The 25,491-nt window shown below is 46.2% G+C and overlaps 1 protein-coding gene across 1 annotated transcript in view; it reads left to right on the forward strand.

The window, feature by feature from the left end:
* Positions 1 to 25,491, forward strand: part of GALNT17 (polypeptide N-acetylgalactosaminyltransferase 17) — a 612,717-nt gene that overhangs the window by 556,581 nt on the left and 30,645 nt on the right. Inside the window, exons 7-9 of the mRNA XM_010376806.2 lie at positions 2,889 to 3,074; positions 8,028 to 8,165; positions 16,541 to 16,636. Of these exons, the coding sequence (XP_010375108.1) occupies positions 2,889 to 3,074; positions 8,028 to 8,165; positions 16,541 to 16,636 (420 nt within the window). The remainder of the gene's footprint in view (positions 1 to 2,888; positions 3,075 to 8,027; positions 8,166 to 16,540; positions 16,637 to 25,491) is intronic.

Raw genomic sequence — 25,491 nt, forward strand, 5'->3', positions numbered from 1 at the left:
GTCGTTGATCCATTTTGAGTTAATTTTTCATATGGTGTGAGGTAGGAACCATGTCCATTCTTTTGCATGTTGTCCCAGCACAGTTTGTTGAAGATATTATTCCTTATCCCACTGAATTGTCTTGACACCCTTGTTGAAAGTTAGTTGACCATAAGTGTGAGAGTTTATTTCTGGACTCTCAGTTCTATTCCATTGATCTGTATGTCTGTCCTTATGCCAGTACCACACTGTCTTGACTATAGTAGCTTTGTATTGAATTTTGAAGTTGGAGAGTGAAGTCCTCCCAGTTTGTTCTTTTCAAGGTTGTTTTAGCTATTTGAGGTCCCTTGTTTTTCCTTATGAACTTTAGGATCTGCTTGTTAATTTCTTCAAGGAATCCAGCTGGGATTTTTATAGGGATTGTGTTGAATTTTTAGATCAATTTTGGGTATATTACCATCTTGACAATGTTAATTCTTCCAGTCCTTGAATGTGGTACATCTTTTCATTCATTCCCTGAGTCTGGCAACATCATTGTGAGACCAATTCTTTATATATTGTCCATCCCTTGAAATTCAGCCGCCTTGTTTTAGTCTCTAAGACGCCAGTTTCTTGTCTCTATTCCCAGGCCATTTGCCAACATTTGGCCTCCTTGACTTCCTTCCATGGCCAGCAGCTGGGTCTAACCTAACATGCTAGGGCACCTAGCTGTCTAGTCCCAGATCAAAGAAGTCTGGAACATCTATTCTCTACTAATCACTTAGCCCACAGTTCCTCCTGGAAGAAGCAAGCAAAGTGAGGATTCTTGCTTTATGGGAGAATTTTCTATCTGTATCATTTCCCTGTAGTATGACCCAAGTTGGGAAATAGAAACAAAACATCATACACACCCAAACAAATTTTGCCACCAAATTCAGTCAACAAAAGTCAAGAAGCAAGTATGTAGACACTCAAAAGTGTCCCAGTATTCTTGCTGTGGTGGTTACTGGGAGACTAAAGGTGGAATGGCTTGAAGTGACTCATCTTGGGGTGAGCCCACCTGAGTCAGCTCACCTGCAAAAACTGTCACTTATGCAGAGCATACAGTGTCTTCACAACAGAACAGCCTCACAGGTCCCTCACAGAAAGTTTTCTGTCATTTTCCTTTTTTTCTACTGGTACTGGGAACTTCATTTCCATAAATTAATTTTTTCTTGACAATAAGGTTTTTCTTTTTTATTTTCCCACCTGGACCAAGAGAAGTTGGATAGTCCAGCTTTCCTTTTGGAGCAGGGCCTTATAGCCTAGGTGCCTGCCATCCCTGTGCAGAGGGATGAGAAGTCCCACGTACTTGGGCTTTTGCATCCCTCAAAGGCAGCCATCATTGCAGCCTTCCTTCTGAATAGTTCAGTAATAGCAAGCGACAGCTGCTCATGATGGCATTGGAGTGGATGCTTCCAGAAGACTTGGCATCTGTACCCATAGGACTCCAAAGTAGATCATATTAACAGTGTAGAACTAGGCTGGGAGTAGTGGCACATGCTTGTAATACTAACACTTTGGGAGGCCTAGGTGGAAGAAACGCTTGAGGCCAGGAGTGTGAGACCAGCCTGGGCAACATAGCGAGACCTCATTTCTACAAAGAATATTTAAAAATTAACTGGTCATGGAGGCACATACCTGTAGTCCCAGCTACTTGGAAGGCTGGCTGAGGCAGGAGGATCACTTGAAGCCAGGAGTTCAAAGTTACAGTGAGCTTTGATCACACCACTGCACTCCAGTCTGGGAGACAGAGAGAGACCGTGTCTCAAAACAAAACACACCACAGAACTAAATCATTATACACAGCTTGTGCTGATATGAATAAAGAAGATCTGTTTCTTAGTATGAATTTTCCATTCCACATTGGCAGGGCACAGCTTCAGCCAGGTGGGAAAGGCAACCTTCAGGAATGTCAATTGTGCATTATTGAGAACTTAAGAAAACTCTTGTGCTGCCATGGTCAGCTGAGGTTTATGGGCCTTTCTTACCTAGAGGTGGATTTTATATCCTGAGCTGTTGTTTCTATAAGAATTCTCCCAAGCCTCTTTTTTGTATGGTTTAGTCAGGTTATGTTAGACCATACTGCAGTAACAAACCAGCTTTGAACTTTCATTGGCTTGCTTTATTTATTTATTTATTTATTTTATTTATTTTTTTGAGATGGAGTCTCGCTCTGTCGCCCAGACTGGAGTGCAGTGGCCGGATCTCAGCTCACTGCAAGCTCCACCTCCCGGGTTTATGCTATTCTCCTGCCTCAGCCTCCTGAGTAGCTGGGACTACAGGCGCCCGCCACCTCACCCGGCTAGTTTTTTTTGTATTTTTTAGTAGAGACGGGGTTTCACCAGGTTAGCCAGGATGGTCTCCATCTCCTGACCTTGTGATCCGCCCATCTCGGCCTCCCAAAGTGCTGGGATTACAGGCTTGAGCCACCGCGCCCGGCCTGCTTTATTTATTTATTTATTTATTTATTTAGAAATAGAGTCTTGCTCTGTCACCCAGGCTGGAGTGCAGTGGCATGGTCTCAGCTCACTGCAGCCTCCACCTCCCAAGTTCAAGTGATTCTTGTGCCTCAACCTCCCAAGTAGCTGGGATTATAAGCATATGCCATCATGCCTGGCTAATTTTTCTATCTTTGATAGAGACGGGGTTTCACCATGTTAGCCAGGCTGGTCTCCAACTCCTGACCCCAAGTGATCTACCCATGTAGGCCTCCCAAAGTGCTGGGATTACAGGCATGAACCACCGTGCACAACCTCTCATTGGCTTTATATATTAAAATGTATTTCACATGTATGCAAAGTCAGCTGAACCATTGCTTTTGGGCTTGGGGAGGGGGCATAGCCTCTGGGAATTTCTTTTTCAGGCTGATGAAATCTTTGTACCCCTAGGTATGGCTCTGTGGGGGCAGCATGGAGGTCCTTCCTTGCTCACGGGTGGCCCACATTGAGCGGAAGAAGAAGCCATATAATAGCAACATCGGCTTCTACACCAAGAGGAATGCTCTCCGCGTTGCTGAGGTCTGGATGGACGATTACAAGTCTCATGTGTACATAGCGTGGAACCTGCCGCTGGAGGTAGGTATCACCAGCCTTTCCCCACCACCCCAGAACAGTGATCCTTACTGTTTGGTCACAATTTCTTTAATAAACCAATCGCTCTTCACCAGAAAATGCTCATGCTTAGAAAAATTATGAATGCATTGGCCGGGCGCGGTGGCTCAAGCCTGTAATCCCAGCACTTTGGGAGGCCGAGACGGGTGGATCACGAGGTCAGGAGATCGAGACCATCCTGGCGAACACGGTGAAACCCCGTCTCTACTAAAAAAATACAAAAAACTAGCCAGGCGAGGTGGCAGGCGCCTGTAGTCCCAGTTACACGGGAGGCTGAGGAAGGAGAATGGCGTAAACTCGGGAGGCGGAGCTTGCCGAGATCCGGCCACTGCACTCCAGCCTGGGCGACAGAGGAGACTGCGCCTCAAAAAAAAAAAAAGAAAAAAAAGAAAAAAAAGAAAAATTATGAATGCATTTCAAAGGGGTTCACAGAAGTCTCAGCTTTAGAACTCCTGCCTAACGCAAGGGCTAGCACAATAGAAATATCTTTAAATCCACTTACAGAGATTAGAAGAGTCTTATTGTGTTAATCCCAGTCTTATTATGTTAATCTGGCTGCCCTGCTCCTGATCATATGCTATGTCCACAAAGTTCTTGCCCAGATATTTGGCAGCAGACCCTTCATCCTGTCACTGTGTGTGACTTCCCATGGAGCTCCAGCTGCCCTGTGTCATATGCCTTACTCTATGTCAAATCCCCTAGTTCTTCAGCTCTCCTCCGCATTCTGCTCAGAAGATGGCCCAAGGAAATCTCCATGTTACTGCAGTCCCACTGGAGTGTCGTGCGGTAGTTGTACATTAGCGTGGTTTGAATCCCAGCTCTATAATTTGTGAATCAGGAGATCTTGACCAAATCCACTCATCTGCTCTGTACCATTCATCCCTTGGTATCCCCAGGGAATTCGTTCCAGGACTCCCTGTGGATAGCAAAACTCACAGATCCCCAAGTCCCTGATACAAAATGGCATAGTATTTGCATATAACCTAAGCATAACCTCCCGTCTGTCTGTCTATCTATCTATCTATCTATCTATCTATGGCAGCACAAAGTTTTTTTTTTTTTAATTTTATTTTTCCATTAGTTATCAGGGTACAGGTGGTATTTGGTCACATGAGTAAGTTCTTTAGTGGTGATTTGTGAGATCCTGATGCACCCATCACCCGAGCAGTATACACTGCACCATATTTGTTATCTTTTATCCCTCGCCCCCCTCCCACTCTTCCCCCAAAGTCCCCAAAGTCCATTGTATCATTCTTATGCCTTTGCATCCTCATAGCTTAGCTCCCACATATCAGTGAAAACATATGGTGTTTGGTTTTCCATTAGAATAATACTCTCTAATCTCATCCAGGTCATTGCAAATACTGTTAAATTATTTATTTTTATGGCTGAATCATCTCTAGATTACTTATAGATAATACAATGTAAATGCTATGTGAATAATTATTATGCTTTATTTGCGTTTTTTTATTGTTATATTGTTCTTACTGGGCTTTTAAAAAATATTTTCAGTCTGCAGTTGGTTGAACCAATGGATTCAGAAACCGTGGATATAGAGGGTCAACTGTGCCTTATTTTCCTCAGCTGTAAAATGAGGATAATAGCAGATTCTCCTTCCTGGGGTAATTGTAAGAACTAAATGAATTCATACATGTGGCATGCTGAGAGTGGCACCTGGCACAGGGTGCATAGTTTGTCCTATGCTGCACAGTGGCGTAACTTGCACCCTCAGCCACAGGTCAGTTTATCTCCTCAGCCAGAGCACCCATAGGTGTCTGAGCCATGCTGGAAAGTCACCTGGAGTGGTGCCCATTGAGAGATGGCAACCCCTATGTGTCAGGAGGCTAGAGCCCGGAACAGAAGAAATACGGTTGGATATGTGCCAGATTTGCGGGTCAAGAAGATAAAAGTGAGGAATTTATTCAGTGTTGTTATAGGTTTTGAAATACATTCTCGAGAATTAAAAAACCCCTTCTGGCCACTTAGCACTTTTATTAAGCAATTAAGTGCTTTCAGCCATTATTATTTAAATATAGGTAACATTTGTTGAGCACTTACTATGTCCCAGGTACCTAGCAAGTCGTTACTTGTAATATCTCATTTAATTCTCATAACAACCTCATGATGTAAGAACTGTCTGCCTCAGTTTCCTCACCTATAAACACGGATTGTTAAAATTTACCTGATAGGACGCCTGTGAAGATAAAATAAGGCTGAGAACACAGCTTAGCAAATATTAAGTGTTCCATAAATGCTAGCTTGATATGAACATTTTATGATGTTCATTTTACAGATGAAGAAATTGAAGCTATGAGAAGCTAAAAGGGGCTTGCTTAAGGCCCCACAAAAGCACATGGGCAGGGATGTCAGTTCAGGTCCTCATACAAAACGTCACCCCAGCCCTGTGAAATAGTGAAATCGGTATTATTATTATTCCTGCTTTGTAAAGGGGAATTGTTTATTTTTTTGAGATAGGGTCTCACTCTGTCACCCAGACTGGAGTGTAGTGGCACGATCTTTGTTCCCTGTAACCTCCATCTCCCAGTTTCAAGCCATCCTCCCACCTCAGCCTCCTGAGTAGCTGGGACCACAGGTGTGCGCCCTCTACCTGTCTAACTTCTTTTTTTTTTTTTTTTTTTGAGACAGAGTCTCGCTCTGTCGCCCAGGCTGGAGTGCAGTGGCCGGATCTCAGCTCACTGCAAGCTCCGCCTCCTGGGTTCACGCCATTCTCCTGCCTCAGCCTCCCGAGTAGCTGGGACTACAAGCGCCCGCCACCTCGCCCGGCTAGTTTTTTTTTTTTTTTTTCAGTAGAGACGGGGTTTCACCGTGTTAGCCAGGATGGTCTCGATCTCCTGACCTTGTGATCCGCCCGTCTCGGCCTCCCAAAGTGCTGGGATTACAGGCTTGAGCCACCGCGCCTGGCCCTAACTTCTATATTTTTTGTAGAGATGAGGTTTTGCCAGGTTGCCCAGGCTAGTCTCAAACTCTTCGGCTCAAGCAGTCCTCCCACCTCAGCTTCCCAAAGTGCTGGGATTACAGGCGTGAGACACTGCACCTGGCCTCAAGTTTTGACCTGGAATGGTGGTGTGACTTAAGAGTTACAAATAACTCAAGTCTTTTGACTGTAGCCAAGTGCTTTGTCCATGACCGCAGACAATCTCTTGTCCCAAATGCCAGTGGTAACCTACCAGGCTTTTTAAAAATGACCATTAGCTCACGCCTGTAATCCCAGTACTTTGGGAGGCCAAGGCGGGCAGATCACCTGAGGTCAGGAGTTTGAGACCAGCCTGACCAACATGGAGAAATCCTGTGTCCACTACAAATGCAAAATTAGTTGGGCATGGTGGTGCATGCCTGTAATCCCAGCTACTCGGGAGGCTGAGGCAGGAGAATCGCTTGAACCTGGGAGACAGAGGTTGCAGTGAGCCAAGATCGCACCATTGCACTCCAGCCTGGGCAACAAGAGCCAGACATCATCTCAGAAAAAAAAAAAGACCATTTCATGAATCATGCTAAATATATTAAAACAAAGAGTTAAAGGTTACTGCTCAGGGTTGTCTTTGAGATTGAATAACTTTGACATTTAAAGAGATTTCCCTTTAAAGTCACTGTTTGACTGCCCAAGTGATCTTAATGACATAATTGAAAGTCTTCTCTTAGGCCCCCCAATGCATCCTGTCTCTGCTAATTCCTGGCCATCTTGCAGCTGAGTCTGTGGAGTCATATTTCAGATACTTTATTTTCCCTGTCAGCACACAGCAGCCATTACAGGTTCATTTCTGTAAAAGCAGAGTGAATTATTCATTAGAACATCATTACAAGCTTTGCAATGGAAAATTATTTTCACTTCTGCATATAATGAACTTCGCAAAGAGCCAACGAAAGCAGAAATTTTGCAGGTATAGGAAAGAAAGACAGGAGGTGGTTGTAGGCATTTCTTTTCTTGTCCTAATCAAATAATTCCTCTAATAATTGTCTCTGATAGTTACTAAGGAAATGTGGAAGAGAAGAAACTAAGAATGTAAGTCGTCAACACCAGTGTGTCCCAGAAATCCATTTGCACAACAATGATAAGGATGGTTGGCTTGGTTGCGACCTTTGTTGCTGCAGGTTCCTGACTTTGCTCAGGAAGGAGGGTTCCCTGGCCTGGGTCTGGATGAGTCAAATAGGTCTCCTTAAACCGCCCTGTCTGCCAGGTGCGGTGGCTCACACCTGTAATCCCAGAACTTTGGGAGGCCGAGGCTGGCCGATCACTTGAGGTCAGGAGTTCAAGACCAGCCTGGCCAACATGATGAAACCCCATCTCTACTAAAAATACAAAAATTAGCCGAGCATGGAGGCATGAGCCTGGAATCCCAGCTACTGGGGAGGCTGAGGCAGGAGAATTGCTTGAACCCAAGAGGACAACGTTGTAGTGAGATGAGATCACACCACTGCACTCCCAGCCCGTCTCAATAAAACCAGAACAACAACAACAAAAAACCCTTCTGAATAAGCATAAGAGGCATAAGATCTTCTGTTTTTTTTTAGACAGTCTCACACTGTCGCCCGGGATGGAGTACAGTGGCGCGATCTCAGCATACTGCAACCTCTGCCTTCTGGGTTCAAGCAATTTTCCTGCCTCAGCCTCCCAAGTAGCTGAGATTATAGGCACCCGCTACCATACCCAGCTAATTACTTGTATTTTTAGTAGAGATGGAGTTTTACCATGTTGGCCAAGCTGGTCTCGAACTCCTGACCTCGTGATTTGCCCGCCTCGGCCTCCCAAAGTGCTGGGGTTACAGGCGTGAGCCACCGCGCCTGGCTCAGGCTTAAGATCTTCTATGTGAAGCTTTCCCTGAAAGTGACTCCACCTGTGCCCCACTCTGGCCAGAGCTCCATAGTCACTAACACCCCTTGACTTCTCTCTCTTTTCAGAATCCGGGAATTGACATCGGTGATGTCTCTGAAAGAAGAGCCTTAAGGAAAAGTTTAAAGTGTAAGAATTTCCAGTGGTACCTGGACCATGTTTACCCAGAAATGAGAAGATACAATAATACCGTTGCTTACGGGGAGGTAAATCAGACCGTGCATGCTTTTGGCTTGGAATGCTGTTCAATATGCTGTAGGTTGCTTTGCTGGGGAGAAACAGAGTTGCTCATTCATTCATTCAATGAGTGGTTTTTGGAGGTGCCGGCCCTGATAGCAAGATTCTCTCTAGCCGGGGGGTTGGGGTAGGGAACAAATGTGATGAATGTTATAATGGACTATGGATAAAAGGCTATGACAGTCTTCTTTTCCTGAGATATGTGGCAGATAGTGAATCCTGTTTGGGAAATTTTGACTTTGAGGTCCTCTGAGACCTGTGAATGGAGATATTGAGAAGGAAGTTTGGATGTAAAGAGAGGCAGGGGGGTTGGAGTCCTCCATTGCTCTGTGCTGTGGGTTGGAATCACTTATCATCAAAGAAAGGAGGAAATGTTCTCAGATTGTCTATGCTGTGATCGTATCACCTTTCTTTCTTTTTTTTTTTTTTTTTTTTTTTTTTTTTGAGACGGAGTCTCGCTCTGTCACCCAGGCTGGAGTGCAGTGGCCAGATCTCAGCTCACTGCAAGCTCTGCCTCCCGGGTTCACGCCATTCTCCTGGCTCAGCCTCCCGAGTAGCTGGGACTACAGGCGCCGCCACCTCGCCCGGCTAGTTTTGTTTTTTTGTATTTTTAGTAGAGACGGGGTTTCACCGTGTTAGCCAGGATGGTCTCGATCTCCTGACCTCGTGATCCGCCCGTCTCGGCCTCCCAAAGTGCTGGGATTACAGGCTTGAGCCACCGCGCCCGGCCTCGTATCACCTTTCTAAACCTGAAAGCAAAGCGATTTTTCTCTTATTACAAATACCACCAATATGCATTTGAGAACATTTTGAAAATAATAATACTAGGGGTGAATAGTTGAGTGCTTTTGAAGTACTGGGCAGTATTCTAAGTGCTTTTTGCATACAAATTAATTTCACCTTCACCTTATGAGAGATTAGCGTTACTTCTGTTTTCTGGATAAGAAAACTGAAACTTAGAGAAATTATCTAACTTACCTAAGGTCACAGAGCGTGTAAGTCACGAAGCCAAGATTGGACGTGGGGATCGAGATAACATGTACACTTTGATGTATGGACCTCTGGACTCTGTGTATGTGTGTCTATGTGTGTGTGTGTGTGCATGTGTATATACCCATGTATTTTTTTGCTAAAACGATTCCATTCACAATGCCTAATCGTTTGAAACTTTACTCAATAATATGGAGGATATGTAAGTGTATCATGAAATACTTTTTGTCAGTAATTAATGGCCACACATGGTTCCACTTTTTGTGTAAGCTGGACTTTGCTTGAGAACATAGACACTGCTGTCTTTTCCAATTTTAAAATATCGCAAGTACCATTGCTGAGAACATCTTCGTACAGAAACACTCACGCGTCCACCTCGTTCTCCCTTGCGATGCCTGTTTGAGATAGAATCGGTGACACGCAGTCAGGCCAAGGAGCAGGGAGCCCAGTGCTCTCAATTTGGCTGAGACACCCCATTAGCTCTGCAATCTGGTTTTCTTCCCCGGGACTCCCTGTGATTACCAGGTTAGAGCTAAGAAGAATCCCTTTGACTTAAGAGTATTTACATTTTTCTACAACTGTAGATTTTCCTATTCTTTGCCTGCTGCCTTTTAGAGAAAGTAAATCCGCCACAGGTTAAGTCATCGGGGTGTAGAGTGGTGACCCTCCTGAGCTGGAATTTGGAATGGGATGCTCACGTCTTGCAAGGGCAGTCTCTAGGGCGGTTAGGGATACATGAAGACTGGAGCCAGCCTGCTGGGTTCAAATCCTAGTAGGCTGTTACCAGCCATGTGGGTCCTCTTGGCAGCCATTCCCTCATCTATAAAATGGGAGGAAGGAGAGTATCTCCTGTCCAGGGTTCCTGGGGGTATAAAATTAGCTGTGATATGTAGAGTTCTTAGAACAGTACCTGGCATGGCCAAGTGCCGTGGCTCATGCCTGTAATCCCATCACTTTGGGAGGCCAAGGCAGGCGGATCACTTGAAGTCCGGAGTTCAAGAACACCCTTGTCTCTACTAATATATATATATATGTGTGTGTGTGTGTGTGTGTATATATATATATATAAAAAATACACACACACACACACACACACACACATATATATATAACTAGCTGAGCATGGTGACTGGTACAGGTAATCCCAGCTACTCGGGGCTAAGGCAGGAGAATCGCTTGAGCCCAGTAGGCAGAGGTTGCAGTGAGCTGAGATGACGCCACTGCGCTCCAGCCTGGGTGACAGAGTGAGACTCTGTCTCAAAAAAAAACAAAAGTACCTGGCACACAGCAGTAGTTATTAATAGATATAAACTGCCTTGCCTTTTCTTCTCCAAAATAAAAGCATGAATTTTTTTTTAATTATCTAAGTAATATTAAATATAAAGGAAGAATTGAACAACAATGGGCAGTGAATGGATTATTCCTAAGACAATTGGGTCAATTGCCTAGCTCTTTGGAAAATAAATCAATTTAGATTCTTACAGCTCACCATTTACCAAAGTAGATTTCAGATGAACTGTAGCATTACATGAAAGAAATGATAAAATAACCATGCGGAAATAGTCATGAATCTCATCTCTGAATGAAGAAGGGCTTTCTTTTGTTGTTGTTGTTGTTGTTGTTTTTTTGAGATGGAGTCTCACTCTGTCGCCCAGGCTGGAGAGCAGTGGCGCAATCTCTGCTCACTGCAAGCTCGGCCGCCCGGGTTCACGCCATTCTCCTGCCTCAGCCTCCCGAGTAGCTGGGACTACAGGTGCCTGCCACCACGCCTGGCTAATTTTTTGTATTTTTAGTAGAGACAGGATTTCACCATGTTGGCCAGGCTGGTCTCGATCTCTTGACCTCGTGATTTACCCGCCTTGGCCTCCCAAAGTGCTGGGATTACAGGCATGAGCCACCATGCCCAGCCGGAAGGGCTTTCTAAGAATGAAAGCCATGCAAGAAATACAAAGGAAATGTGTCATGGATCCAGGCTCATAAATATTAAAATAATCTGTATATCAACTGAGTAGAGAAATAATACACCAAACTGGAAATACACATACCACAAATGCTATAGATGAACAAATACCGTTAATATATAATAAGCTTCGCAAGTTAAGCTAATTTTTTTTTTTTTGAGACAGTCGCCCAGGCTAGGGTGCGGTGGCGCGATCTCGGCTCATCGCAACCTCCACCTCCCAGGTTTTAACAATTCTCCTGCCTCAGCCTCCCTAGTAGCTAGGATCACAGGCACACGCCACCACGTCCAGCTAATTTTTGTGTTTTTGCCATGTTGGCCAGGCTGGTCTTGAACTCCTGACCTCAAGTGATCCACTCGCCTCAGCCTCCCAAAGTGCTGGGATTACAGGCATTATTTTAAAAATTTGATTTAAACAACAAAAATAAAACATCTCCAAAGAAAAATAAACAAAGTACAAGGTCAGTTACACAAGAAAAAATACACATGGATGAAAAACACATGACAATTTTAAATTTATTTCATAGTCAAAGAAAATAAAAAATTAAATACACAGAGGTTTTTTTTTTTTTCTATCTGCAAACGAACAAAGATTCATTTTTTGGAATATGTGTTGATACTTTATAGGCAAGGCCTTAGTAATATGACAAAAAATCATATCCTCTGTGATAGTGCAAATTGAAACAAGCCTTTTAAAAAGCAATTTGAGCCAAGTGTATTAAAAAGCTTAATAATGACAATCATAGTTTCTTCTCCACTCTTATCCCAAGCAAATAATCTGAAATAAGGACAAAGATTTGAGAGTAAAATTGTTCAGCTCAGACATGTTATTTTTGAGGAAATTTTTTTTTTAATTTCACTTGAAGATTAGTTGAATATAATGCATTCATGGTTTGAGATATTTTATAGCTGTTATAAATGGTATGTACGAAAGTTTAATGACATGAGAAAAATATTGATACCATAATGCTTAAAAGGAAAAACTCAGGATGATAAAACTCAATTTGCTGCTATTTTAGATTGGAAGCAAGTGTGATAATAGCATTGGGAAATGCAGAAGATACTTATAATTATATTGGGTAGTAAGTAGGACTTTGGGCAGTTTTAGGGGTGGGGGTACTTTGTCATGCTTTTCCAACTTTCACTAATGTTAGGTGATACTTTTATCATTAGAAGAAAAATAGTTACTAAAAAGGAAACAATAAAAATGATGACCAGCCTGTGTCCCCCAGGCTGGGTGCAGTGGCACAATCTTGGCTCACTGTAGCCTTGAACTCCTGGACTCAAGCTATTCTTCCACCTCAGCCTTCTGAGTAGCTGAGACTACAGGTACACATCATCACACCTGGCTAATTTCTTTTTTATTTTTTCTTTTTTTTTTTGTAGAAATGAGGTCTCACTATGTTGCCAGGCTGGCCTTGAAGTCCTGGCTCAAGCGATTCTCCCACTTCGCTTCCCGAGTATCTGGGGCTATAGGCACAAACCACCTAGGCTAGAAGACTGCCAGAGCTGCTGTGTACAGCTCCACAGTCTGTGCACCCCACAACTCCAGGAGCTGCCTTTGACATCAACCACAGTATAAATGATGTCCCTTGAGCCATACAGTGGGAGTGGCATTGGAGGTGACATTGTGATCAGAGTCTGATTATTTGGAAGAGAGAAGCCTTTTGGTTTTACAGACTTTCTTTTTAAAATAATAAAATCAATACATACAGTCTATTGGCAATATACAGATGAAAACTAAACTTACTCCAAATCCCAGTTCCCAGATATAATCAATGTTAACGTTTTAAGGCATCTGGTTCTATTACTCCTTCTCTACCTGCTGAGTGTCACCATTTACAGATATACATTTCAGATAGACTATAGTGTTAAATGAAAGAAACCAAATTAATCAAAAACCATTTTTTAGATAGCTCTTCCTTTTAAAAAAAAAAAAAAAGAGAGAGAGAGAGATAAGGTCTTGCTCTGTTGCCCAGGCTGGAGTACAATAGCATGATCATGACATACTATAGCCAGGAACTCCTCTGCTCAAGCAATCCTCCCACCTCAGCCTCCCTAGTAGCTGATACTACAGGTGTGAGTCACTGCTGTTGGCTCTAGACAACTTTTTTTTTTTTTTGAGGCACAGCCTTGCTGTGTCACCCAAGATGGAATCCAGTGGCACAGTCTCAGCTCACTGTAGCCTTAAACTCCTGGACCAAAGCCACCCTCCCACCTCAGCCTCCCAAGTAGCTGGGACTACAAGCACATGCCACCATGCCTAGCTAATTTTGTTTATTTTTTGTGAAGTTGGGGTCTCACTATGTTGCCCAGGCTTGTCTCAAACTCCTTAAGCAATCTTCCAGTCTAAGCCTCCCAAAGCACTGAGATTACAGGCGTGAGCCACCACACCCAGCCTACATATGCTTTTAACGCTTAGGGCAGGAGTCACCTCTTAGCAGTTATCTCTGAATCCTTAGAAGGGGTAAAGAAGTTCTCCTTGGCCGGTCGCAGTGGTTCATGCCTGTAATCCCAGCACTTTGGGAGGCCGAGGCAGGTGGATCACAAAGTCAGGAGATTGAGACCATTCTGGCCAATATGGTGAAACCCCGTCTCTACTAAAAATACAAAAATTAGCTGGGTGTGGTGGCGGGCGCCTGTAATCCCAGCTACTCGGGAGGCTGAGGCAGGAGAATCACTTGAACCCAGGAGGTGGAGGTTGCAGTGAGCCGAGATTGTGCCACTGCACTCCAGCCTGGTGACACAGCAAGACTCCATCTAAAAAAGAAAAAAGAAAAAAGAAGCTCTCCTTGTTGGCCCTAGCATATTTCAGTCATTGCAGTAGACCGTGGACTACTTCAGGGCAGGGACTATGTTATTTGTGTTTTGCTCATTAAATTTAGTACAGTGTCAGGCACTTACTAGGCCTTCAACAAATATGTATTAAATTACTGAATGATAGATTTGATTGCAGAAACATTAGAACAAAGTTTAAAAGCCTGGCAGTCTCAAATCATGACGTAAAGCAAATACTCTGTTAAAACATTCATGTCCTTAATATGTAAACAGCTCTCAGCTAGGCACCGTGGTTAACACCTGTAATCCCAGCACTTTGGGAGGCTGAGGTGGGAGGATTGCTTGAGGCCAAGAGATGGAGGCTGCAGTGAGCTATGATTGCGCCCCTGCACTCCAGCCTGGAGTACAGAGCAAGACCCTGTCACTCAAAGAAGAAAAACAAGGATTTAAAAATCTACTCGAGGTGTCTCAGGCCTGTAATCCCAGCACTTTGGGAGGCCGAGGCGGGCAGATCACGAGGTCAGGAGATCGAGACCATCCTGGCTAACATCGTGAAACCCCATCTCTACTAAAAATACAAACAAATTAGCCGGGGTGGTGGCAGGCGCCTGTAGTCCCAACTACTCGGGAGGCCGAGGTGGGAGAATGGCTTGAACCCAGGAGGCGGAGCTTCCAGTGAGCCGAGATCGCGCCACTGTACTCCAGCCTGGGCGACAGGGCAAGACTCTGTCTCAAAAAAACAAAAGAAAGAAAAAAAAATCTGCTCAAGTTGTCTGAGCCTAAACACAATTTGGGTACATAAAGAACAGAATGCCGGCCAGGCGCAGTGGTTCACGCCTATAATCCCAGCACTTTGGGAGGCCAAGACAGGTGGATCACCTGAGGTCAGGAGTTCAAGATCAGCCTGGCCAACGTGGTAAAACCCCGTCTCTGCTAAAAATACAAAAAATTAGCTTGGCATGGTGGCGGGCAACTGTAATCCCAACTACTTGGGAGGCTGAAGCAGGAGAATCGTTTGAACCCAGGAGGTGGAGGTTGCAGTGAGTCGAGATTGCACCATTGCATTTCAGCCTGGGCCACAAGAGCGAAACTCTGTCTCAAAAAGAAAAGAAAATAAAATAAAAGGAACAGAATGCCTTTTCCTGTCTGTTTCGATGGGGAATATAATCTGGAGGGGAATGAATATAGATGGAGAGGACCAGCGACATTACCTTTTTCCCACCCATTGGGACCCTAGGGTGCTGGTGGGATGGATACCCGTGTAGATCATAGTGCACCCAGAGATCCAAATGAGATCAGTTCTTACACGCTCCCAAAGACCCATGCCTAGTTTCACGGGTGTTGCTTTGGGGACTTTTGTCTGTTTCCTCCGTGGGTGCGTTCCAAACACCTACAATGGTGCTTAGCACAGCATACGTATATGTTTTTGAATATATAGATACTGCTAGAGCATTTTATGATAGTAAGCTTTTAGGTTTTTTTTTCTCTTTTTTAGAAATAGATCTTGCTCTGTCGCCCAGGCTGGAGTCTAGTGGTACAATCATGGCTCACTGCAGCCTGGAACTCCTGGGCTCAAACCATCCTGCCGTCTCAGCCTCCTGAGTAGCTGGGACTACAAGTGTGTGCCACCACGCCTGGTTAATTTATTTTAATGTTTTTGTAGAGATGGGGCCTCGCTATGTTGCCCACGTTGGTCTTGAACTCCTGGGCTCAAGCGACTCTCCTACCTCAGCCTCCCGAAGTGCTGGGATTACAGGCACGAGCCACCAAGTCCAGCCTAATTTGCTTTTAGGTTCTTCATGCCTTTATGCACGTAATGACCTAAAAAGCTAACCTTTGATTACCTGGTTTATTAAAACCAATGTTGATGCTGAGGCCCACTTAGAAGCCTAACCATCTGGATAACCGGATTTTACAAGCCACTTAGAAGCCTCAGAAGCCACTGAGAAGCCTATAAGCTACTTAGAAGCTTCAGAGCCATTTAGAAGCCTAAGATCTGGGTAACCAGTGCTCCTATATGCAGCAGTTCCCTCAGATTGCCTTTCATGTTAGGAATGGAGGTGCTGTGAGGGTAGGGGCAAGCTGCCCAGGACACAGAGACCTAGGATCCATGCCATCCACCTTAAGACTTGATTTTTCGGCCGGGCGCGATGGCTCAAGCCTGTAATCCCAGCACTTTGGGAGGCCGAGACGGGCGGATCACGAGGTCAGGAGATCGAGACCACCCTGGCTAACACGGTGAAACCCCGTCTCTACTAAAAATACAAAAAACTAGCCGGGCGAGGTGGCGGCGCCTGTAGTCCCAGCTACTCGGGAGGCTGAGGCAGGAGAATGGCATGAACCTGGGAGGCGGAGCTTGCAGTGAGCTGAGATCTGGCCACTGCACTCCAGCCTGGGTGACAGAGCGAGACTCCGTCTCAAAAAAAAAAAAAAAAAAAAGACTTGATTTTTCTTGCTAAGGTGATCACTGCACAGACTTGAGCCCTGGTCCTCACTTAGAGGCCTTTATGGTCTTCCCATCATGAAGTTGGAACCAAGGCCTGGTAGAACAGTGACTGGGCATCCACACCTCCACTAGCTGAGCTCTGATGGATCATGTTTTGTCTATTCTTGCAGCTTCGCAACAACAAGGCAAAAGACGTCTGCTTGGACCAGGGGCCACTGGAGAACCACACAGCAATACTGTATCCGTGCCATGGCTGGGGACCGCAGGTAGGAGCTCATCTCTGACCAGGAAGGAAGTAGTAGTGTCACCATCTCCGCCCTTGCAGGCCTTCTGGATAAACTTTGTTGCTGTCTACCTTGGTAGTTATTTATTCTGAGATGTTAAGAAGAAGGTAGGAGTCTTTCTGGTTATTTCTCTAAAGAAACTAGGAAAAAGATTCGTAAGTGGTTGTTGCAGTGCGCGGATTTTTTTTTTTTTTTTTTTTTTTTTTTTTTTTGAGATGGAGTCTGACTGTGTCCTCCAAGCTGGAGTGCAGTAGTGTGATCTTGGCTCACTGCGATCTCCACCTCCCAGGCTCATGCAGTTCTCCTACCTCAGCCTCCTGAATATCTGGGATTACAGGCACATGCCACCATGTCCAGCTAATTTTTGTATTTTTAGTAGAAATGGGGGTTTCACCATTTGGCCAGGCTGGTCTCGAACTCCTGACCTCAAGAGATCTGCCCACCTCGGTCTCCCAAAATGCTGGCATTACAGGCGTGAGCCACTGCGACTGGCCACATCAGCGCGGGTATTAACAGGATCAATGTGCAGGTTTCATAGGTGAATAAGTCACACTGTGCATATTTCAAAGGTAGATAAGTCACAGAGTCATTTGCTAACATGCAAATATATACCATATGTGCATGTACCGTCATTATAACCAAATCTACCTCCTTATGACTTCAGAGAAACAATTAGCAAATTTCTTCACTAGAGTCTGATTGACACATCCATCCTGAAGGAGCATCATTAGTTTGGTTGTAAGTACAAGCTGGACCGTAAATGCTGGTTCAAGAGCAAACAACTGATGGGAAGGAGGAGAATGTTTGCAGAGTGTCTTTTAAAAAAATATGTGTATCAAATGCATGGCTTCATTCATTCATTTCACTCAAGTAATATGTCCTGATCACCTACTCTAAAATGCAGCTTTTCAGAGAACACGTGTGATAACCTGAGAAGCGCAAAGCGATTAACCAACAAGTAAAAACAGAGTCTTGATAAACGAATTTCCTTTGATGGCTTTGTGCTAGCCAGCAGTGTATGTGCGTATGTGCGCGTGTGTGTGTGTACACAAAGAGCTTAGCAGAAATTCTCTAGGGTTGGAAGAAAACACATCCAAAAAAATGTCACTAGTCTTGACATTCATCAGAATTTAAAACATTACATCAGCCAGTAGTAGAAAAAGGCAAGCTACCAACTAGGAAAACATTTATATTTCAATTTCAGAGGAACACTGAAGGTGGGTTGTGAGTTGGGCTCACAGATCCTCTCTCCGGGGCTCAGTTTATTGGTCTGTAAGAGGAAGGCACTTGAGGAACTACCCTGTAAACACTCTTCATGTCTCTTGTTCTGTGAATGCCCACGTTCACGTGCAAAGTTGCCTTCATCAATTACACTCATCCCCACACGTGCCCGTATCAAGGCTCACAGGTTTTTCTCTGTGTGTAGTGGTTTTGCATTCCCCCGAGGTCGCTGCTGGAAAGAGACAGTTGCGTTCCCTCTGCCACGTCACTGCAGGTAGTTCTCATTGTCTGGATGGATACTCACCCTTCCTCCTAAGGTGGGTAAGCAATGCCAGACAGGGTACTGTTCATATCCTGAGCAGATCCTTGCAGCAACTCTGGGAAGTAGGAAGGCAGCATGAGGAAACTGAGGCACAGAGGGGCAAGTGCCCGTGAGCAAAGTAACCTAGAACCCAGGCCTTCCAGCACAGCCAAGCATTTTATACTACCTGTTTATTTATTTGTGTATCGATCTATTTATTTTTTTAGACCGAGTCTTTCTCTGTCACCCAGGCTGGAATGCAGTGCCACGATCTCGGCTCAGTGCAACCTCCGCCTTCTGGGTTCAAGTGATTCTCCTGCGTCAGCCTCTTGAGTAGCTGAGATTACAGGCTTGCACCACCCTGCCCCAGCTAATTTTTGTATTTTTAGTAGAGACGGGGTTTCACCACGTTGGTCAGATTGGTCTTAAACTCCTGACCTCAAGTGATCCACTGCCTAGGCATCCCAAAGTGCTGGGATTACAGGCGTGAGCTACGGCCCCGGGCCAAGCACAGCCAAGCATTTTAAAGTCAAAGATCACCTGAGGTTAGGAGTTCAAGACGAGCCTGGCCAACATGGCGAAACCCCATCTCTATTAAAAATACAAAAATTAGCCAGGCATAGTGGCGGGCGCCTGTAATCCCAGCTGCTAGAGAGGCTGAGGCAGGAGAATCACTTGAACCTTGGAGGTGGAGTTTCAGCGAGTCGAGATCGTGCCACCACACTCCAGCCTGAGCGACAGAGCGAGACTCTATCTCAAGGTAAAAAAAAAAAGTCGAATGCGATCCATTTGAATCCAAGTTATTTATGGAGCACCATCACCATTTATAATTGGCAAAAAGTGCCTGTGGGGAGCAGGAGATTGGCTGGGAAGCCTAGACCTTCTCCTCTCCCTGAAGGTTCTCTATAGAAAAATGGGGATTCTCATGGAAAGCAATATGGGCTACAGAATCTAACGCAGGTGGCTGTGACGGCTGAGGCGGGAGGACTGCTTGAGGCCAGGAGATTGAAACCAGCCTGGGTAACATAACAAGACCCCCGCCTCTACAAAAAAATATGTAAAATGAGTTGGGTGTGGTGGCACACGACTCAGGAAGCTGAGGAGGGAGGATCACTTGAACCAAGGACTTCAAGGCTGCAGTAGGCCATGATCATGTCCCTGCACTCCTGGCTGACAGAGTGAGGTCTTGTCCTTTTTTTTTTTTTTTTTTTTTTTTTTGAGACAGAGTCTCACTCATCACCCAGGCTGGAGTGCAGTGGCACGATCTCGGTTCACTGCAAGCTCCGCCTCCCAGGTTCACGCCATTCTGCCTCAGCCTCCCAAGTAGCTGGGACGACAGGTGCCCACCACCACGCCCAGCTAATTTTTTGTATTTTTTAGTAGAGACGGGGTTTCACTGTGTTAATCAGGATGGTCTTGATCTCCTGACCTCGTGATCCGCCCGCCTCGGCTTCCCAAAGTGCTGGGATTACAGGTGTGAGCCACCGCGCCTGGCCGAGGCCTTGTCTCTTAAAAAAAGAAAAAAATAAGTGCATGTCTTCATTCATTCATTCATTCATTCACTCACCTAATATGTCTTGATTACCTACTCTAAAATGCTAGGCACCACTGTCACACAGGCAGCTGGTATGATACAGTCTTTGCCGTCAAATTGTTTACCCTTGAAGGGGAGGGACTAGAAAAGAGGCGGGAAATCTACAGTAAAATAAGTGTAACCCAGGGTGCTGGGGCCTGGGAGGTAGGAGGTAGCCCAGTTTGGCTGAAACTTTGAATGCAAGAGGGAAGGGAGTGCTGAGAGAGAAGGCAGCAGAGAGGTGAAGTGCAGATGGTGAGAGACCTAAGGAGACCTGCACCAAGGTTCCAGCCTGCACGCTGCAGTAGGCAGCAGAATCGCCCCCAAGGCTGTGACAACACCAGCTCCTGGGCCCTGTCCCCAGAATTTTCGGGTCAGATCTCCGGTGGGGCCTGAGAGTTTGCTTTTGTTTTCTCCTTCTTTTCTTTCTTTCTTTTTTTCCCTCCCTCTCTCCCTCCTTCCCTACCTCCTTCCCTCTCTCCCTCCCTTCCTCCCTCCCTTCTTTCTTTCCTTCCCTCCTTCCTTCCTCTCTTCCCTCCCTCCCTCCTTCCTTTCTTCCTTTCCTTTCCTTTCTTTCTCTTCCATCCTTCCTTCCCTCCCCCCCTTCCTTTCTTCCTTTCCTTTCCTTTTTTCCTTCCTTCCTTCTTTCCTTCCTTCCTTCCCTCCCTCCCTCCCTTCCTTTTTTCCTTCCTTCCTTCTTTCCTTCCTTCCTTCCCTCCCTCCCTTCCTTTTTTCCTTCCTTTTCTTCCTTCTTTTTTAAGAGATGGGGTCTTGCTGTGTTGCCCAGGCTGGAGTACAGTGGTGTGATTACAGCTCACTGCGCCTCAACCTCCTGGGCTCAAGTGCTCCTCCTGCCTCAGCCTCCTTAGTTACTGGTACTAAAGGCAAAAATTTAAAAAAAACATGCCACCATGTTCCACTCAATTTTCCATGTTTTTTTTTTTTTGTAGAGATAGAGTCTTGCTATGTTGCCTGGGCTTGTCTTGGACTCCTGGCCTCAAGGGATCCTCCCACCTTGGCCTCCCAGACTGCTGGGATTACAGGCATGAGCCTCAGCACCCAGCCCCAATTTTGCATTTCCAGCTGTTTTCTAGGTGATGCTGATGCTGCTGGTTTGAGGAAATGGGACTTGATCCAGAAGATGTCAGGGAGCCACTGGAAGGCTCACCTGGGGGTAGGAAAGGTGATATGTTTAGACTGCCTACAGCAATTCCAGAGGGGACTATCTAAGAAGTTATGTCTTGGAATAGACCAAATGAAAAGCCCCAGCTAGTCTCGGGCTGAGATGGCCAGGAGTTGGATATAGCGACTTGTGGTACTGAGCCTAGAGTTGAAGAAAGGGGACACAGAGGGTGGGAGGCAGGGCCCAGCACACTCCCTACACCACCTTCCTAGGATACCCACAGCCTCTGCCCCAGGCAGCAAGATCCCAGAGGCTGAGTCTAGGGCAGTCCCACTCCTGGGCCCCATGGCTGTGCCGGATCACCCTTTTAGGCAATTACTCCAAGAGTGGCTGTGAAAAGAGCACTTAACTCCCAGACTTCTTTGTTTAATCTTCTGAATAGGTCACATTTGAATGGCGCACTTATTAACAGTGACATAATAAAGGCTGTCCCGGTTAGATACTGGCATAATCAAAAATGGCTCTGAGGACATCCACTCCTCCTGCTAATGTGGAACAAAGTAAAGATGATTTGATCCCAGAGCTTCCCCATGTGGCTCTAAGCAGTTGCATTTGGCTTTGGGTGTTTCAGGAGAAGGTTTTGTTTTTGCTTTTTTTGTTTGTTTGTTTTGGTTTGGTTTTTTCAGACTGAGTCTCGCTCTGTCACCCAGGCTGGAGTGCAATGGCGCGATCTCCGGTCACTGCAACCTCTGCCTCCTGGGTTCAAGCGATTCTCCTGCCTCAGCCTTATGAGTAGTTGGGATTACAGGCACCCACCACCACACCTGGCTAATTTTTGTATTTTTAGTAGAGATGGGGTTTCACCACATTGGTCAGGCTGGTCTCAAACTCCTGACCTCAGGTGATCCACCTGCCTCAGCCTCCCAAAGTGCTGGGATTACAGGCCTGAGCCACTGCGCCTGGCCTCAGGGGAAGGTTTTAAAACCACTCAGGAAGCACTTGGGTGAACCTGAGGGCTGGGATGTTAAGGCGGCAATGTCTGTCTTCTGTGGCCCCCCCACCCTCCCCATCTGTCTACCCCAGCATCTTTAACACTCTTGTGATGCCTGTCATGTGCATCCATGTGAAGAGACCACCAAACAGGCTTTGTGTGAGCAACATGGCTGTTTATTTCACCTGGGTGCAGGTGGGCTGAGTCCGAAAAGAGTCAGTGAAGGGAGACAGGGGTGGGGCCTTTTTATAGGATTTGGGTAGGTAAAGAAAAATTACAGTCAAAGGCGGGTTGTTCTCTGGCGGGCAGGAGTGGGGGTCAAAAGGTGCTCAGTGGGGGAGCTTTTTGAGTCAGGATGAGCCAGGAAAAGGAATTTCACAAGATGATGTCATCGCTTAAGGCAAGGACTGGCCATTTTCACTTCTTTTGTGGTGGAATGTCATCAGTTAAGGCGGGGCAGGGCATTTGCACTTCTTTTGTGGTGGAATGTCATCAGTTAAGGCGGGGCAGGGCATTTGCACTTCTTTTGTGGTGGAATGTCATCAGTTAAGGCGGGGCAGGGCATTTGCACTTCTTTTGTGGTGGAATGTCATCAGTTAAGGCGGGGCAGGGCATTTGCACTTCTTTTGTGGTGGAATGTCATCAGTTAAAGCGGGGCAGGGCATTTGCACTTCTTTTGTGGTGGAATGTCATCAGTTAAGGCGGGGCAGGGCATTTGCACTTCTTTTGTGATTCTTCAGTTACTTCAGGCCATCTGGGCGTATAGGTGCAAGTCTCAGGGGACGCAGTGGCTTGTCTTGGGCTCTGAGGCCTGACAATGCCCTCACCTCCAGACTTAGTCTGGGGCAGACTGCTATAAACTTGACCTTCCTTACCTTTCTGTCTGGAGCCTTTTTTCCTCTATAGTCCCTCCCTCAAGCTTCTGCCCAGTGGGACCGTGATAGACCAGCAGGAATGCCTGGATGGCATAATTTCAGGACAACATGGTCGGAACTTTTTTTTCTTTTCTTTTCTTTTCTTTCCTTTTTTTAGAGACAAGGTCTCGCTGTGTCGCCCAAACTGGGGGTCCAGTGGCACAATCATAGCTCGCTGCAGCCTTGACCTCCTGGGCTCAAGAAATCCTCCCATCTAGGCCTCTCAAGTAGCTGGGATTACAGGCATGCATCACCATGCCCAGCTAATTTTTTTAAGAAGTTTTTTTGTAGAAATAGCGGTCTCCCTATGCTGCCCAGGCTGGTCTGGAACTCCTGACCTGAAGCAGTTCTCTCGCCTCTGCCTCCCGAAGTGCTGAGGCGACAGGTGTGAGCCCCTGTGCTTGAGCCTGTGGTTAAAATTTAATGAGGGCTTTCCCTCTGAAGGTGACCACTTCCTGACTCCCTCCCCAGGCAGGAGGCAGACATCAAGTCTCCTTTCCCTCTGGGAGCTTAGTGGCACTCCCAGCACAGTGTGGTACCTTTGTTAGGAAATGGCTGGGTTTCATCTTTCCCAGCTCCACCTGCGTGCGGAACTTTTCCAAGTGAAAGCTCCTGCCACAGAGCTGATTAGATTGACTTGATTTAGAACGGCAAACTGAATTAGGCTGCTCATGGCTCCCCCGGCTCTGGGATGGACACTTGTTAAGTGGGCCCCGGTTGCTTTCCGTCAGCTGCTTTTTAAAAAGTCAATCTGATGTTGCTTTCTGTTCAGCCACGTGTCCTGAATTAGAGAACACTTGGCATGGCTCTCCAGCTGCCAGGCTGCCCCTCTACTCACTCATCAAAGCTCCCCTGCTTCCCAAACCCACTCCTTCTGTGCAAGGAGTCCTGTCACCCAACCGGAATCCTTCTAAACTGCTTCTCAAAGTGCCATGGGTGCAAACAGCAGCAGAATCAGAGCTCCTATAACCAGGCGGCTCCCGGCAGAAGGAATTGGTGTTCCACGGACATTGCTAGCTTAATTAATGGACTCTATGTTGTAATTTATTATCAAACAGCAATTAAACAGAGATAAAATAGGCACTGAGGAGGGTAATTTCCTGTCTTGCAACATGTGTTTGTCAACAAGATGTAAACGGTTCCCGGCCACTCGGAGAGCCTTGCTTGCTCGGAAATGTTTGTCGCCTCAGTTTTGGCTGGTTACTAATTAGAATTAGACAAACATCCGCTTCTTTTTGGAAGCCTGAGTTTTATTTAAAAATACAATGTCAAGGCCGGGCGCATTGGCTCACGCCTGTAATCCCAGCACTTTGGGAGGCCGAGGCGGGTGGATCACTTCCGGTCAGGAGTTCGAGACCAGCCTGGCCAACATGGTGAAACCTCGTCTCTACTAAAAATACAAAAATTAGCTGGGCATGGTGGCAAGCACCTGTAATCCCAGCGACTCCGGGAGGCTGAGGCAGGAGAATCGCTTGAACTCAGGAGGCAGAGGTTGCAGCGAGCCAACACCATGCCACTGCACTCCAGCCTGGGCAACAGAGCAAGACCCAGTCTCAAAAAAAGAAAAAAAAAAAAGGTCAAGGATGCAGTAGCAGCCTTAGTGTTGGCTTAAACCCATTTGGAGTGGAAGTTCTTGCCTAAGGAGGCCCACAGACCCCCAGTTCTACTAGGCTGTTGCCCTCCTGTGCCCAGGCCCAGGGTGGGTCCCCAAGCTGGAGCAGCCACAATGAAACCAGGACACTTTGGCTGCCTTGCACAGATAGCACCCTCCTTTGCCAGGCCCTTCTTGCTGCACCTGTCCAGACCACAACCTTCTCCAGACTTCAACCTTCTCCTGCCACAGCTTCTGATTTCTCCAGAAAGGCAAAGGTGCTATCAGGAAGAAAGAGGGGGCTGGGGGGCAGCACTGTGGCATCTTTCTTAGCCTTTAACTCCCCCAATGGCTCTGCATCTGCACTCTCGGGTCCCTGCAGCTGACCGGCAGCCCAGAGTTTGACAGTGCAGCATACAATGGACTCTGGCCCCAGAACCGTGTGTTCCAGCCCCTGCCTAGGGACACCTCCAAACACTCTGGCCAGGGCTGGGCTGAGATAAAGAACAAAAATGCTGGCATTAAGACCCATATCTGTTTTTGGTGACATATTTAATGCTTCCAACTACTCTGGTAAACAGTAACCTCCTCCCATCCCCCTGACTTTTTTTACTTGAGATAGGGTCTTGTTCTGTCACCCAGGCTGGAGTACAGTGATGCAATCATAGCTCACTGCAGCCTCAAACTCCTGGGTTCAAGCAATCCTCCTGCTTCAGCTCCCAGAGTAACTGGGACTGCTGGTATGAACCACCACGCCCAGCTAATTTTTCCATTTTTTTGTAGAGATGGGGTCTCACTGTGTTGCCCAAGCTGGTCTCGAACTCCCGACCTCAAGCTATCCTCCCACCTTGGCCTCCCAGAGTGCTAGGATTATGGATGTGAGCCACCTTGCCTTGCTGGCACCACCTGCTTTTTTTTTTTATTATTATTAATGAGAACATGGAGATTCAGATAGGGCAATGCCAGTTGTCAAACGAATGTCCCATACCTCTTGGTCTTGGGTGCTCTGCTCTGCATCCGGTGAATTCTGGAGAGCACCTCATATCCTTGAGCCCTTCAGTCTTCTCCAGACCACAGCAAAGCACAGTGGAAAGACTCATAGCAAGCAGAGAGGAATGGAACG

The sequence above is a fragment of the Rhinopithecus roxellana genome, chromosome 6 (assembly GCF_007565055.1).
Source record: "Rhinopithecus roxellana isolate Shanxi Qingling chromosome 6, ASM756505v1, whole genome shotgun sequence".
NCBI lineage: Eukaryota > Metazoa > Chordata > Mammalia > Primates > Cercopithecidae > Rhinopithecus > Rhinopithecus roxellana.